We start from the raw sequence: 16,136 nt of genomic DNA on the forward strand, positions 1-16,136 counted from the left end.
TAAGAAGTACTATATTTTCATGAAGTTAAAGGGCACAGAATTTAAGAGGAAAAAAATACCATTGTTCAGCCCACAAAATATAAAAGAAAAAAAAATTGATGTATATAATAAAATTAAAATATTAAAAAATCTAATTATACTATAACCAATAAATAAGGAAAAAATTGGAAAATTTTGGTAGGTAATAAGTTTACTTTCCAAAAATTACTTCATCATTTTGCAAAAGTAAGGTTTATTCCCATTAAATTGAACGCAAAGAAATTTTCAATATTCTTCCCAGTTCTTTCATAATCATTTTCAACCCTTTGTACGTACAAATTTGCCAAAAAAATTATGAGAGAGAGGAAATAAGTTTATGTTGAATGTGATAAAAAATTATTATTCTAATGATTTACTAGAAAATATTAAAAATAAGTTTTATTAGTGATTTCGTTTTTAGAAATGCGAGAAGAAGTTTTATTTTTTTAACATGATTTCCTCAAAGTATAAATGGTTTGCATGATGTGTACTCTTTAGAATTCTAAAATGATAAAGTAATATTTGGTACCAATTTATTAGAGGATTTGATAAATTTTGGACGAAATAAAGAAAATAAAATTTAGTATAAAAAATTTAAAAGAAGAAAATTGTCTTCAAATTGTACTCTCAAAACTAAATTTCTATAATTCAAATTTTTTGTAATGATGAAATATTATAAATGATCAATTTTTTATATTATATTTGATACATAAAAATTAATTGTTAATACATAAGTTGAAACACCCATTATAATTTCTCGATATATGAAAATAAATTCATCTATAATAACTCTAGATTCATATAATTCAAAATTCATCAAATGAAAATTTATTGAATCTAAATTAATGTTAATGTTAATTAATTGATAATTAATAACACAAATTTTATAAATGATAATAATTATATAATATTTATTGCATATCCAAAAACGAAAAGTAAGATATTATTAAAATAATTGAATTGTACGAAATTGATTAAAATCGTCCAAAAAAATGATTCTCACTTGATGTGATACTTTAATATATTATAGATTACATTTGATACATAAAAATTAATTGCTAATACATAAATTGAAACACTCGTTAAAATTTTTCGATACATAAATATGAATAAATTTATCAATAATAACTCTAGATTCATCAAGGAAAAATTCGTTGTATTGAATGTTAATTAATTGAGAATTAATAACACAGATTTCATAAATGACAATAATTATGTAGTATTTATTACATATCGAAAAATGAAAAGTAAGGTATTATTGAAATAATTGAATTGTAGGGGGTTAAAATCGTTAAAAAAATTATTTTCACTCGATGTGATACTTTAATATATTATAGATATAGATTATATTTGATATATATATATATATGAGTTACGGAATGTTTTAAAAATACTTTCAAGCAAAAATATTAGGGTTTGTGTGCACGAATTATTTTCATTACTTTTAAACCATTACAGCTTAATTTTCGATGCAATAAAATATTTGAGAAAAATTATTCTGTTACCTTATTGAGAACTCGACGAGAAAAATTCTGCAACCGACTCTTCTTTTTCCATTCAAAGGTGACACAAAAAATATGATACAATTCTTTTTCCTTTTGATTCTTGATTTATAAATGGATTTTTCATCTTCGTTTAAAAAATCATTTAAATCCCATGGTTCATACAAGCACACAAGAAAAATTTCGGTAGGTAATTCAGAAGAAGATACAAATGCCGAGCAACAGCCTATTCTCTCCGATCATCAACGTGATTTCCCCATCGTAGACACCCACCATAAGTCTCTATCGCCCATCGATTTCGCGGACCGCCGGGAAGTCATAGTGAAAATCGATGGTGGAGATCGAAACACCACCCCCAACAATATTAGCACGATTCGGCGGGAATCAAGCTTAGATTTCTGGAGAGACGAAGGAAATAGCAGCATGCAAAAAGGGTCTTTCGATTTTCAACGTGGGGATGGCAAGGACGTGGCTGAAGATCCACCCTCCAGATTGATTGGCCAATTCTTGAATAAGCAAAGGGCTGCTGGCGGAGAATTGTCATTGGATATGGAATTAGAAATGGATGAATTACATGAACATCGTAAAACCAGCAATATTGACAATATTAATATTAATCCTTGTTTTTCAATGTCCAGGGAGTTGAAGGTTTCATATCAATCTCCTTCTATGAATAAGAGTACTAGAAGCGATGTGGTAAATATCATGCCTGATAAACAAGAACAAACTAGAGATGAGGATGGCTCTTCTTCGGAAGAAGATGATGATGATGATGAACACGATAATCAAAAACTTCATAATAGGAGGCCTTTGAAGAACATGGAAGGTAGTTTTCATAATGGCATTGGTGATGATGGTCAGGTTTTGACGTGCACGTCGATTCAGAGGAGGGCTAGTGTGTTGGGAAGGTTGAAGACGAAGTCGAGATTGATGGACCCGCCTGTGGTGCCCGAGAGAAGGTCTACGAATATAAAATCCGGTGGACTTCGTCCCGGGTTACCGGGAAGGGTATCCGATATGATGTCAAAACCAGCAGAGGAAGAAGAGGAGGATCCATTGTTTGATGAAGATTTTCCTGATGAGTATAAAAAGGCAAAGCGTGATACACTAACTTTGGCACAATGGATTAGTCTTATTTTGATTGTAACAGCCTTATGTTGTACTATGTCAATTTCTAAGTGGAAAAGAAAACAACTTAGAGGACTTAGATTGTGGAAGTGGGAGGTATTGGTTCTTGTTTTAATCTGTGGGAGACTGGTATCAGGATGGGCTATTAGGATAGTTGTTTTCTTTATTGAGAGGAATTTTTTTATGCGAAAAAGGATTTTATATTTCGTTTATGGGATTAGAAAGGCTGTTCAGAATTGCATTTGGCTTGGATTGGTTTTACTTGCTTGGCATTATATGTTTGATAAGAAGGTTGAAGGGAATAACGAGTTCCTTAGATATGTTAACAAGTTGATGGTGTGTATGTTGGTGGGAACATTATTATGGCTAGTGAAAACACTTATGGTTAAAGTTCTTGCATCTTCATTTCATGTCAGCACTTTTTTTGATAGAATTCAGGAATCATTGTTCAATCAATTTGTGATCGAGAAGTTGTCAGGGCCACCTTTGCTCGAGATACAGAACCAAAAGGAGGAAGAGGAGAGGACTATGGCAGAGATTTGGCAGCTTAAGAATGCAGGGGCGACTCTGCCTTCGGAACTTGGATCACATGCTTTTCAGGATTCTAGGAGTGGTAACATGGTGAGCGCAAGAGGTGGAGGATTGCCACCAAAAATTGGTGGCGGGGGAGAAGTAAGCTTCAGGATATCTGGACAGTTACCTAAGACTAATCAAGATGATCAGGGCATATCGATCGATCACTTGCACAAATTAAATCCCAAGAATGTTTCGGCTTGGAATATGAAAAGGTTGATGAATATAGTTAGGAATGGGGTTCTATCTACCTTGGATGAGCAAGTTATTGATAGCTCAACAGGTGATGAGTCTGCAACCCAGATTGGGAGCGAGCGAGAGGCCAAAGGTGCAGCAAGGAAGATTTTCAGGAATGTGGCTCAACCTAGGGCCAAGTAAGTCTTTACATCACCACCTTTGTAAATTCGTGTTCTAATTTTGCCAAAGTTCGTAAAATCTAACTTAAAATGCAAATTTAATTTGAGTTTCACTGATCCTAGTTTTCCATATTGTATGGGGTGCGGTCACCTTCTTGGCTCTGTTGCTTGATCCAAAATTAGATTCATGCATGATTGTCATGTCAAGTACAATTGATTGTCCTTTTGGATTTGTGGTAATACAATACAAGTGCATAGAGATCAGATAATTTTGTGTCCTGACAGGTTCATCTACCTTGAGGACTTGATGCGTTTCTTGCGAGAAGAGGAGGCTTTAAAAACCATGAACCTTGTGGAAGGATCACCCGAAAAAGAAAAAATCAGCAAAGCGTGCCTGAAAAACTGGGTGGTATGTGCTAGCTCTTTTATCTCAAGATTTTGGTTTGTACATTTTCTTAAGCATTTTCTTGAACATATCTCCAAAGAGGGTGATGTAACATTATGTTTATGCCTGTTTCTTTAGGTTAATGCATTCAGAGAACGAAGAGCGCTTGCTTTGACACTTAACGATACAAAAACAGCAGTTAAAAAGCTACACCAAATGGTGAATGTCTTAGTTGGCATCATCATCTTGATCATTTGTCTCATAATACTGGAAATTGCAACGAGCAGGTTTCTGCTCTTTGTAAGCTCTCAAATAGTCGTGGTGGCATTTATATTTGGTAACACTTGCAAGACAGTATTTGAAGCTATTATATTTGTATTTGTAATGCATCCTTTCGATGTGGGTGATCGGTGTGAGGTGGACGGAGTTCAGGTATGCCTGTAATTATCATTGGTTTCCATTTCCCATGATTAGGACATTTTCAGTTCTGTATCTTTAATTTGACAAATTTCAGATGATTGTCGAAGAAATGAACATCTTAACTACCGTCTTTTTGAGATTCGACAATCTGAAGGTGTTATATCCGAACAGTACTCTTGCAACCAAATCTATCAGCAATTTCTATCGCAGTCCTGATATGGGCGATTCCATTGAATTCTATGTCCATATTGCTACACCGGCAGAGAAAATTGCTATTATGAAGCAAAGAGTAGTGAAGTAAGTGTTACTGCCTCTTATTTTTGCCTTTTGAATTTGTGTACAAAATGGCTTTGTGATTCAGTTTTATTTGAAGCAGCATGCGAAGTTTTTTAAGTCATCATTAGCTAACCATGTTCGATGGCTGTAAACTGCAGTTATATTGAGAACAAGAAAGATCATTGGTATCCATCACCATCAGTTGTGTTGATGAATATCGAAGATTTGAACAAACTGAAACTATCGGTGTGGATAAGACACAGAATGAACCACCAGGATATGGGAGAAAAGTGGCAAAGGAGAGCCCTTTTGGTTGACGAAATGGTTAAAATTTTCAAAGAACTCGACATTGAGTATCGATTGTACCCTCTCGACATCAACATTCGCTCCATGCCTCCTCTAAATGCCAGCCAGCAAACTTCGACGTGGACTCGAGGCAATTAAGTGGAAATTGTTGGAGGCCCTTTACAGTATGATCACTGGACACTACTATAGAATAATATTTTAGTTTATTTTTCTTCTTTAATACTGTGCAATACTAATGTATAATCCGTTCTATTAAATTTTCGCGCAATCCTTTCTGCTGGCTTCTGCTTTATATTTTGGGAGAGTTTGTAAATTGACAAAATGGTCTCTTAAATATGGATTTATTGACTCAAAATGTAGCTGTTGAATGGTTTTATACGGGCAGATTTTAATGGAGTTCAACAACTTTCTTGTATGAAGTGGAGAACAAGTAGGAGGTTATCGGATGCAGTATCTCAATCCTAATAGCATCGGAATCATCTTTGTTTGTTAGACCAAAGGAACACATTTCTAACATATTCATTTATCACGAATTTAAACTCTCCAAAATATGTATCATTTATCCTAGAAGGTACATTTTCAAGTTTATTCCTGACGTCCTTATCGATATATTTAAATCAAAACTTGGGCAATGAAAACCTTATATACCTACCTGCAACCTTGAACCAAATCTCTTTCGGATTCAGTTGCTTCACCTCCCCCATTAGAATATAGTGGATGAGTTGTGGCTGAACAATTTCACGACAGTCAGGTATCCAAGAGATTCTTTGTTCTTCATTGAATTTCAAAAAAAGAAAAAAAAAAAAAAAGGGTTTTTTTGCAGCATTTGTAGTAATTTTTCCAGGAAATCATGACTCTTCATGTATAATATAGTACCATTCCATAGATTAAAATGTAATAAACGTACATCAGTATTGGATTCTTGCATAGGCATTCAGATTACAAACACAATAAGTACTACACAAATAGGGCATAGTCACAAAATTGGTCACATACTCTCCGCAAATCAAACACACAACAAGGTCACAACTCATTTGTACACTCAAAAATGTAAAGGCATTTCTAATAACATAACATGTAAGAATTTAGAGAGGTCACTAAAAACATAGTCACAAAAAATCAAAACGATCACAAACGTTACATAGGTCACAAACCCAAATATTTCGCAGAACACAAAATACATTCATGTAACATTATGGGATTTCGAGCTTGCCATAGAAAAATTAGTTCACAAAATGTCATTTCGCATTAAAAAAATTAGGTCATAGGCAGAAAATTGATCAGTTTTAGAAAAAACTAGAAGTTTACAAATCATAACACCCTATTAATTGCATATACATGGAATGTACATCACAACATTACACTTATGGGTCCCAATTATATTTTGCATGTAAAAAGGATAGTGGGCTAAAGTCTAGGGGTAGGCATGGGTTGGGTTGGGTATTTATTCAATCCAAACCCATCCCAACAAGTTTGATTTAGTATAAAGTCAACCCATCCAGCCCAATTACGCATTTAAACCAACCCAACCCAATTGAATCAAATACGGTCGAGTTGGTTTGGGTTGGACGATTTGTAGTTCACCTTTTGTTCAAGATTCACAATGAAGACGGCACGGCAATATTGTATTAATTGAGGTAGCATCATTGATTAATGTAAACAATTAATGCATGAGTTCCTAAAATTGAACACAGTAATAACCAAAACCAAGCATTGCATTGGCATAAAGTCTAAAGATATCAAAAGAGTTCAACCACACATGATCTTATACAACATGAGAAACATAAAAAAAGAATTGCAAAACACTATATTCCAAATCTGCCACAACCAATAAGAGATATAACAAGAGAAAGCATAAAAAAAATAATTGTTGACACTGGTATCGACAAAAAACCAAAAACAAAAGAAAATATTACAGTCTTCTAGAGAAATTAAAATTGCATCAAAATTCTACAATAGTTAATGTGAAGTGATAAGCTGGTGACAAAAACAAAAGTGGAGAAATGAAAGCTTTTGGCAAGAATGAAATTGGAGAGGGTAGCACCTGAAGGAGTGTCGACTGTCAAATGAACAAAATTGAAGCATCAAAGAAGCTTTGAAATTGGAAACTGATAAAAAATATACCTGAAAACTTGCAAAACAAACTAATCACTTATAGTTGGGCCCTTGATCATATTCAGTTGTTTCAGAATTCATTGATTCTAAATATTCTACCCAAAAAAAAAAAAAAAAAAAGAGGTGATTAAGTTGACAACAAATAATTAGGATAACTCAAAATAATAAAATTGCAGTTTATATTACCTTCATCTAATTGATTGTAGTACTCAACATCTTCCATGAAGAAACCATCCAATTTCGAAGAAACTTTTAACCAATTTTGAGTGCATACTAAAACCTCTACCATTTTAGGACTTAAAGAACTAGCTCCTAATTGATGAAGATGCGGGGGGCCATACCGTTACTAAATCAAGGAATGAGGCTTAAAAAAACAATTAGCTCGCTAAGAGATAAAAAAAATGATTGGACTTTGATTAAAAAAAAAAAAAGAATGACCACTTTAGAAAACATTCAATCCCAAGAGATCCAATGAATTGTTTGTCATTTGTCCAGCTCGTCCAATTTTTCTTTATTGAGATCCTATAAGCAATTGATTTCTTTCTAAACAAGCCATCACCGTAGGAGTCCTACATAAAGGAGATTCAATAAGGTAAATACAATCGGTGTTCTAAAATGTGCATATATGCTCCAAGCTGTTTCGAAATGCCTTGCATACGGGGGTATGCGTCTAATATTGTGATTAACTCATTTTGTTGCCTGTATATGCACGCTTAAATGTCAAAATGTGCCTGCATTGTATTAAAAATTGTGTCAAAATTAGCCTATCAAAGCTCAATCCATTTTTATAATTAAAAAAGGAAAATTTTCATATCTAAGAAATTTAGCATGCCCATGTCAAAATTAACAAACGGGGCTTAAGACATAAAAAATCATATATTAATTAAATTTTATTTACGAAATAATTAATTAAAAATATATTTTATTAATTGAAAATATTAAGATCACAATTTTATACTATTTGTTCACAAATTATCAAATTAATTGACCACAAATTATTTCTCGGTCATGAATTAAAAAATTTATAGGTCAAAAATTATTTTATGATCACAAATAAAATATTTATAGATCACAATTTATTCATCGATCACAAATAAAAAAAAATTTACAAGTCACAATTTATTTATTGATCACAAAAACAAATTGTGTAAGTCACGATTCAAATTTTTAGGTCACAATTTATGTGTTGATTACAAGTTATCATTCATATATTATTTATTGATCACAAAATATTCAATTTATTTGTCACAATCTCAAACAATTGATTATATATTATTTATTGATCACAAGTTAACTAATTTATTAATCACTATCACCTCCATGCCACGCCACGCCATCCCGCCCATAACCACTGCATCACCGTCACAACCACCACCACCATCGCCGCCGTCGACCACCATCATTACTACCACCTTACCGAAGCCGCAAACATCACCACCACCTTACAATAGCAGCCACCATCACAACAACCACCACATAAACATCACCAAAAAATCAGATCCAAACTTACAAGACATTGCCACGACCACCACCAACGTCACCACCACCACCTCATGCAAAAACATTTTAATTCAAATTACTGAATAAGTTAAAAATAGTGGATGTCAACCCTATGGCGTCGTTGGCAAGAACGCCACTGTTAGAAAGAGACACTCACCTGTAGCGGGGGTGAATCAACAAGAGTAGTCGGGCTCTCAGCTACAACGAGATTGAATCAGTAAGAAGTAAAGGGGTTGAACCAACGACGATCTCACCTACGACGGCGAAGCGCTCTCACTTGGTCTCACACAAGAATCAACATCACCCCATAGCTGTACTGATGAGAGTGCACGCAGCAACGCTAGTCGCCAATGAGTGACAGCGATGAGCACCATTGTTAAAGAGAGAAAGAGACAATGAGATAGAGAGAAGAATGAGGAAAAAAATTAAGGTTTGGGGAGAGTGAGGTGAGGTGGATAATATTGAATTATCATCTAATTTCCATATAAAAAAACTTTAAATTTGATTTTTGAAATGGTCACTTGAAAAACCTAGTTCTATGTAATATCCAGTTTAAAAATGCAAATTAAGCCCAACAAATATCAAATTGGCCCAAATCATCCAAACCTATAATTTATACACAACAATCTATAGAATTTTGACGTTTAGAAAAATAAAAAGTTTAAACAATTTTTTCATAGAGTTGCAAACTATCTACTTTGAGCCCGAGCCACATTCTTCTTTGGTCTTTCTCTAGTTTTACTAGTAAGTGACGCTTGCAATGTTCAATTTTAAATTTTTGATGGTTGTGATGATGATGAGGATGATGATGATGATGAGGTTAACAATGATATCTTAACATCTACAAGAGGTAATTTATATTCTCAAATTGCAATAAGGGAGCCCGATGAATATAATTTTGCATTTGTATTGAAAATTCTAAAATTCCACCTAGTCGTTTTTTTTTAGATATCCAATTCAAAATTCAAATTTAAACTTTTTTATCCGATAATCAAATGATAATTCATGTGTAATCTAATGTTGGGATTACGAGATAACGATTTGTATACACATATAAAGTATGTCAAAAAGGTTGAGATTGACTCACTCATATGTGCAATCGCCTCAGACATTTTGGAGTTTGTCTAGATAAGACACAATGATCATGTAGTATACATGACATAGTTGCCTTAAGGATATCAAGATAAGATTACAACAAGTAATCAATATGGATATTACTATCCTTTAGACCTATTTTATAGCCAGATTAAGTTCTCGATCGAAGATTATCTAGAGGAGTAAATATAAGAAGAATTCAAGTTAGGTATCGATGAATACTTGAACTAAGATCAGTATAGTATTGTTTATTTATAAAGAATATGGCATACGCCCTAGAAAGAGAGAAAACACTACAGCACGTGTTTCATAACACTTGTGTTTGACGATCGATATTGAGTAAATGAGTGAATGAGTCCATGCTTCCTCATTGTGTATAACCTTGATGTTTATATAAAATCATATATATATATATATATAGAGCCTTATGACTTATGACTTTTTTTGAGATTTTATTTCAGTGTTACTACATTAGCATGTTACCAATGACTATGATTGCTTCTGTTTGATGGGACATAATCTGAAAAGCATCTAATCTAAAGTTGAAGGATTTAAGTAGAGAATGCAAACTATTTTGACCAACATTTATATTTGAATTCACCAACTGGACAATTTTATTTAATCATTTAAGGTATAAAACACAATTGTGAATGCAATGATACGATATGGGTTTCAAGTATGTTCTATAAATACTTGAGGGACCGAAAATTCTTAAATTAATGTTAGAAAATGAGTTTGAGGTATACTAATAGGTGTATAGTACCATAAGCTCTAATATGTACTTGTTGGTCGCACGATCTATTTGCCGTATGAATCTTTATGAGTAGACCTAGAGAAGGATCTAACGTGTGATATTCATTATCACTTGTGGTTCAGGTTAAGTCCATCATATACGAGTGGGAGATATTGGAAAATATGTGTTGCAGCCAACCCGCGAGTTATTAAAGTGGATTTGAATAGAATTCAAACTCATAACTTTCCTCAACTTTCACTAACTTCCATAATTTTATATAACTTCCATGATTTTGTCTTGCATTTGAAAGAGAGAAAAGATGGCAATAAAATGTGTGAAATTCGTATGGAAAAATATACACAAATTGAAAAGCGCCTAGAACCATATATATGGCACTAAAACTCACAAAAAACTTGCTCTTTGACTATGGATAATAATCATCTTCCATTTTGATCGAGATTGAGACCATTGGAGTGCTAGAAAATGCATAATTTGATGTTTGAAAGGCAAGATAATTCAACCACACAAAATCTTGAAATTTATCAATTTAAGTAAGAATTTTTTACCCTAAATTAATGATTATGAATGCTGTGAATTATTATACCTATAATAGGACCCAATATAGGCATGAAGATCATCTGCAAAATTTCTCAAACTTTCATAGGTCCATATGTGAAGCCACAAGCAAAGACCAAAATAAGAGAATGACGAAATAACTTCATAAAAAAATAGGGAAAAATCATCGATGAATCGTTTGATGTGACATTTGATACAGTTGCTCCAAAGTAGGTAATGAGCCATATATCAGCAAATTGGTCTTTATTGAACTAGAAGCATGCCTTTAAGAAATATTGCAATGGAAAATGTTAGGAAAACATGAGTCAAGGTTGGCTCAACTAAGTAAAATTGAGAAATTGCAACTAAAAAAAGTACACAAATATTTACATGGTTCACCCAATTTAGAGTACGTCCATGGGCAAGTATAAGAGAAATTTACTTTAGTAGGAAAATTAAATATTCTTCTCTCTAACTACAAGGCAGTGTCGTAGGCCAAAGCCAACTAGGCAATCGCCTGGGTTAACGGCCTCAAAATGAAATTCAATACATGCTAAAAGACCAAATTAAAATGTTAATTTTTAAAAGATGTATTAACTAAATATTCATTTAACTCTAAATTTTTTGATCGATCCTAATTTGGTTCAATTTTATCCAAAATAAAATTTTCTCAAGTTTAATATACAAGATTAATTACAAATTACTGAATGGTCCAATTTTGTTATGGAAATATGGTTTAATTTGGAAATTAATATTACACATCAAGGAGTTCACTTTAATGAGTTATAGCTTGAATTTGGTTTATCTAAAATAATTTTTTCTAGAGTCCATAATATGCCATTTATTAGGAGTTTCAAAATGAGTCCAGTATTGATAGGCTAATTCTCAATCATCTAGTAAATAATAAATACATATTTAGTCCAAATTCAATATTTTCACTCTAGTTCCTCAAAAACTCAAATTTATTAAACAATTCTTGAATCAAAATTATTAGAATATAGTTATGTTTCTTATCACTAAATAATCCTAACTCGTCATGTTATCATCTAGAAATATATATTTCTCATTATTTTACAATCTAGTCCCTAAAATTTGCACTTTTTGTAATTGAAAATCATTCTTCTTCTTACGAGTCATCCTTACAATATTCGTAGGACTTCAAAATTGTGGTTCATAAAACTTTCCTATGATTTGATTTCTACATTGCAACTTACTTCAGTTTTCCCAAATAATAATTCTGAATATTATTATTTACACTCTAATAATATTTTTTTCCTTCAATGAGATAATTCTACTAAATATTACGTTACCCTAATCTCTCGAGTTGTCGAGACAATTTTTTTACTACTTTATCTTTTGGATCATTGGATGGTACCAAGTCTTCGTTTGAGATATAAATATATAGTTTATTTATTTACTTAAGTATTTTTATACTTGTAAAAAAAATTTACACTTAAGGGCCTCATAATAATGAGTTGTCTAAGGCTTCAAAATTTGCATAGCCGACCATGCTACAAGGAGACAACAATAATTATTCTCTCTTCTAATAAGAAAAACTATGTAGGAAACATTTAAGAGAAAACAATATTTTTCTCCATTAAAATTATGTATCTCCACTCACTATTTTCTCTCTCCTCTTTCAATCCTCTCTATGAATTGTTGCATCTTTCTCTTTAGCCGCAGCCTCCTATTTATAGGGAAAATTTTACATCCTTTCTTAATTTCAGAACCAAAATTTTCAACAAAGATATGCAAAAGTTAGTTGTGCATTCCTGTACATATTTCGACTGTATGAGTTTTTCCACCCATGGATTAAATACTAGGCATGCATTTTCTTATTTAGCATAACATGGCATTTAATGCATGAACGCTTTAGTAAACAAAAATGGCGGTCAACATTTCTTCCACTTAAAAGTTATTTTTCCATACCACTTACATTTTGACTAGGCCGATGGAGGATTGACATCATGTAGACTTGTGAGTACTGATTTGCTTTATTAACATATCTGCTAGGTTGTCCTTCCTTGCAACAATAATCACACTTGACATTCTTCTTTCTTTTGAATTTTGATCGACTTTGATTATGACTCCAATTGAGACCATGTCTATTGATTATCCTCTCATCATCGTTAAAACTTCCATATATTTTTAACTTGCCAATCTATCATCTATGTTCTTGCGCTGACTTTCTTCTTCAAGAACCGCAAATGCAACATCATTGAACGCTAGAGTTTCAATGTTGTTGGTTAAGTTGATGATGAGTTGATTGTACAAATCTAGCAGACATTGAAGTAAAATCTCAGCATGTTCACCCGCCTCTATATTATGCCCCATTGATGTGAATTGTGAAAATAGTGTTGAGAGCATTGATGTGGTCAATCACCGTAGTTGTTTCCATCATTTGAAGAGTGTAAATCCTTTTCTTCAAGAAGATTTTATTGTGTAACAATTTGGTCTCGTACAATTTTTTCATCGCATCACTTACCTCTTTGACCATCTTCTTCTCTGCCACACTTGACAGTATTCCATCAGTCAGTGCTTGGTGCAGATTAGCAATTGCATTGCCATCCATCTCGTTCACTTACCATTGTAAGTGATCTTTGTGGGTTTCTGTTCAGTTGTCACTATCGTTTCTCAAAACTGCTTTTATTCTCAACTTCCATAATGAGAAATTGTTTCCATTGAACTTTTCAATCTCATACTTTGCCTCCATTTTGTTCTTGATAAAAAATAGTACTGTATATATAAATAGTAAACAATGACCCCACACAAAACATCACTCTAATACGCTATTAGGAAAATTTGGGTTAAGGTCGGCTTGCAACTAAAGTGGAATTGAGAAAAATTGTAGCTAAATAAAAAGGACATAAATATTTACGTCGTTCATCCAATTTATGCTACGTTCACCGGCAAGTACAGGAGGATTTCACTTTAGTAGGAAAAATTATAATAACATCCTCTCTAACTACATGGAGATAACAACAATTAATTAGGATCGAAGAAAACTCTCGAACAGAACCGAACCAAATCGAATCGAATTGAATCAAATTGAGCGGTACTTCTAAAGTTAAATATCCAAACGGGTATCTGAATCTTCCTAATTTTTTAATTAATTTATTTTAAATATGCCAAATTAATTTTTTTCTAAATTAATTTGTTAACTAGTTAATTTAGCTCAAATCTAAAAATATGATTTTTCTACTTCTAATTTTTAATCTAAGCTAACTTAATCAAATTGACTTAAGTTTTACCAAACATCTGTTATTCTACCGTAGTGCTATTTATATCGTTTTAAAGGAATCGAATTGAAGCTTGAAGCCTCTCTTAATTATTGTGAGCTTACTATCTTCTTCTTCCTGTGATTTTAATAATTAAATTTATGAAGAACTCAACAAAGAGAGATGTATAAGACACATAAAATTGGACTACATAATTTTGTAAGAACTATGATTGAACATGTCATTAGTTAAACTAACGTAGCTTTGTAAACATTGAAAAAATTAATTATAGTATGGAACCAAGAACTAAATGAAATCTAACCGAATTGAACCGAACTAAAACGGTTCCATAATTAAATTTAGACCCGATGGTTTCACTTCCTAAATATCAGAAAATTTTGGAATTGGTTCGATTCTCGTTAGCACCAAACCAAATTGGACCATATCCAACCTGACAATTAATCTCTCTTATAGTAGGAAAAATTAAATAGGAAAAACTTAAGAAAAAACAGTATTTTTCTCTTGATAATTTATGTATTTCTCCGCCCACTATTTCCTATTTTACTCTTTCAGTCCTCCCTATGAATTGTTGCATCTTTCTTTTTAGTTGCAACGTTTTATTTATAATGAAAATTTCACACCCTCCATTAATTGCAAAACAAAAATTTTCAGCATAAATATGGAAAAGTTGACTTTGCATTCCTATACATATTTAGGTTGTATGAGTTTTCCATGCATATTGAGACTTGTCATGTACTAAACATGTGGGGTTTTGCTAGGCTGACATAGTGGATGATCGAACACATACATGTGGAGGGTCGATTTTTTTAATTGACGGGGACCCGTGCAAAATGTGAGGTCGGTCAGCCGTTATGTCAACCGATTCGAAGTAAAAAGAAAGAAAAATGCTATATCCTTTGTCCAAGAAAGTATCGTTCTTTTCCTTCTTTTCCACACACAGTTCAACAACAAAGTGAGAGAGAATTTTGTTAAAATTTAAGCCTGTCATCTCATTGCTGGGAAAACACCACCCAACTCCTTCACATTTTATAACATAATATGCTTTAAAATAATTTACTTTGTCTATATAGCACTTCTGTTTTTAATTTTTTTTTTTCTCTACATCGAAGGCAACAACTGAGAGATGTTGTGTTCAATGTTTAACTATTTCAATTACTAGATGCACTTGCTATCTATATACATAATAAGGGACAATTATGAAAAAAAACATAAAAAAATAAAAAACCGTCAATAGTACAAAACTTCATCCTAGAAAAAAATTTTAAAAAAATGAAAGGGAAAGGTTATTGTACGATGCACTCACTCAACGACAATTACATAACAACCATGAACAATCAATATCTATAATGTTAATAACTATACATCCCCAATGATGAATTTGAGCTATAACAACAATAAAGAAAGAGAATACCACTAAGAAAGTTTGGACTCCAACATCCGCAAGGCTATTGAAGAAAGGAACAAGCAGCTATTGAAAACGTAGTGTAGCAATAAGAGGTTTGCAAGTTGAGATAACTATTTTTTCAGAACATACTACAAAATAATAATAACATTACTCAGAAAAGTTACACTCAAATTAACACAAAAACGAGAAAAACAACATAAGTTTTTCTGGAAGCAAATGAACAGTTAACAGTAGTTATGAATAAAAAGCTTTGCGTCCGTCATGGTCAAGAAAGTGACATGCATTTAAAGTTGGAAGTTTAGCTAATATGATATAGGAAACTTCAACAATGCACAAGGCTTCACGATAATTGGAACATTTGCTTCAAAAATTAAGAAAAAATAGAACTAATTAAAAATATATATTCAAGTTGCAATATATACAGATGCTGCAACCCGAATGAATTGAATTACATGCTTATTAGCATAAAAAAACATACTAAGCAAGAGTTTAGCAAAAAAGTAAATGTAGTTACTTGCAGCCAAGAAACA

At 32.4% G+C, this 16,136-nt stretch overlaps 1 protein-coding gene across 1 annotated transcript; it reads left to right on the forward strand.

Annotated features, from left to right (window-relative positions):
- The first annotated feature begins 1,594 nt into the window (after positions 1-1,594).
- On the forward strand, positions 1,595-5,506 carry LOC111410528 (mechanosensitive ion channel protein 6-like). The gene is made up of 5 exons (XM_023040914.1): positions 1,595-3,595; positions 3,863-3,986; positions 4,101-4,394; positions 4,477-4,679; positions 4,817-5,506. Exons 1-5 carry the CDS (start codon positions 1,635-1,637, stop codon positions 5,100-5,102), a joined length of 2,868 nt encoding a protein of 955 aa, XP_022896682.1. The 5' UTR covers positions 1,595-1,634; the 3' UTR covers positions 5,103-5,506.
- The last annotated feature ends 10,630 nt before the right edge of the window (positions 5,507-16,136 follow it).

This window comes from Olea europaea, chromosome 15, assembly GCF_002742605.1.
Source record: "Olea europaea var. sylvestris chromosome 15, O_europaea_v1, whole genome shotgun sequence".
In the NCBI taxonomy this organism is placed as follows: Eukaryota; Viridiplantae; Streptophyta; class Magnoliopsida; order Lamiales; family Oleaceae; genus Olea; species Olea europaea.

Coding starts and splice junctions, on each gene's coding strand:
- LOC111410528 (XM_023040914.1), top strand. CDS start 1,635: ATGGATTTTTCATCTTCGTTTAAAAAATCATTTAAATCCCATGGTTCA. Junction 3,987..4,100: donor CGTGCCTGAAAAACTGGGTG/GTATGTGCTAGC, acceptor CTGTTTCTTTAG/GTTAATGCATTCAGAGAACG. Junction 4,395..4,476: donor GTGAGGTGGACGGAGTTCAG/GTATGCCTGTAA, acceptor GACAAATTTCAG/ATGATTGTCGAAGAAATGAA.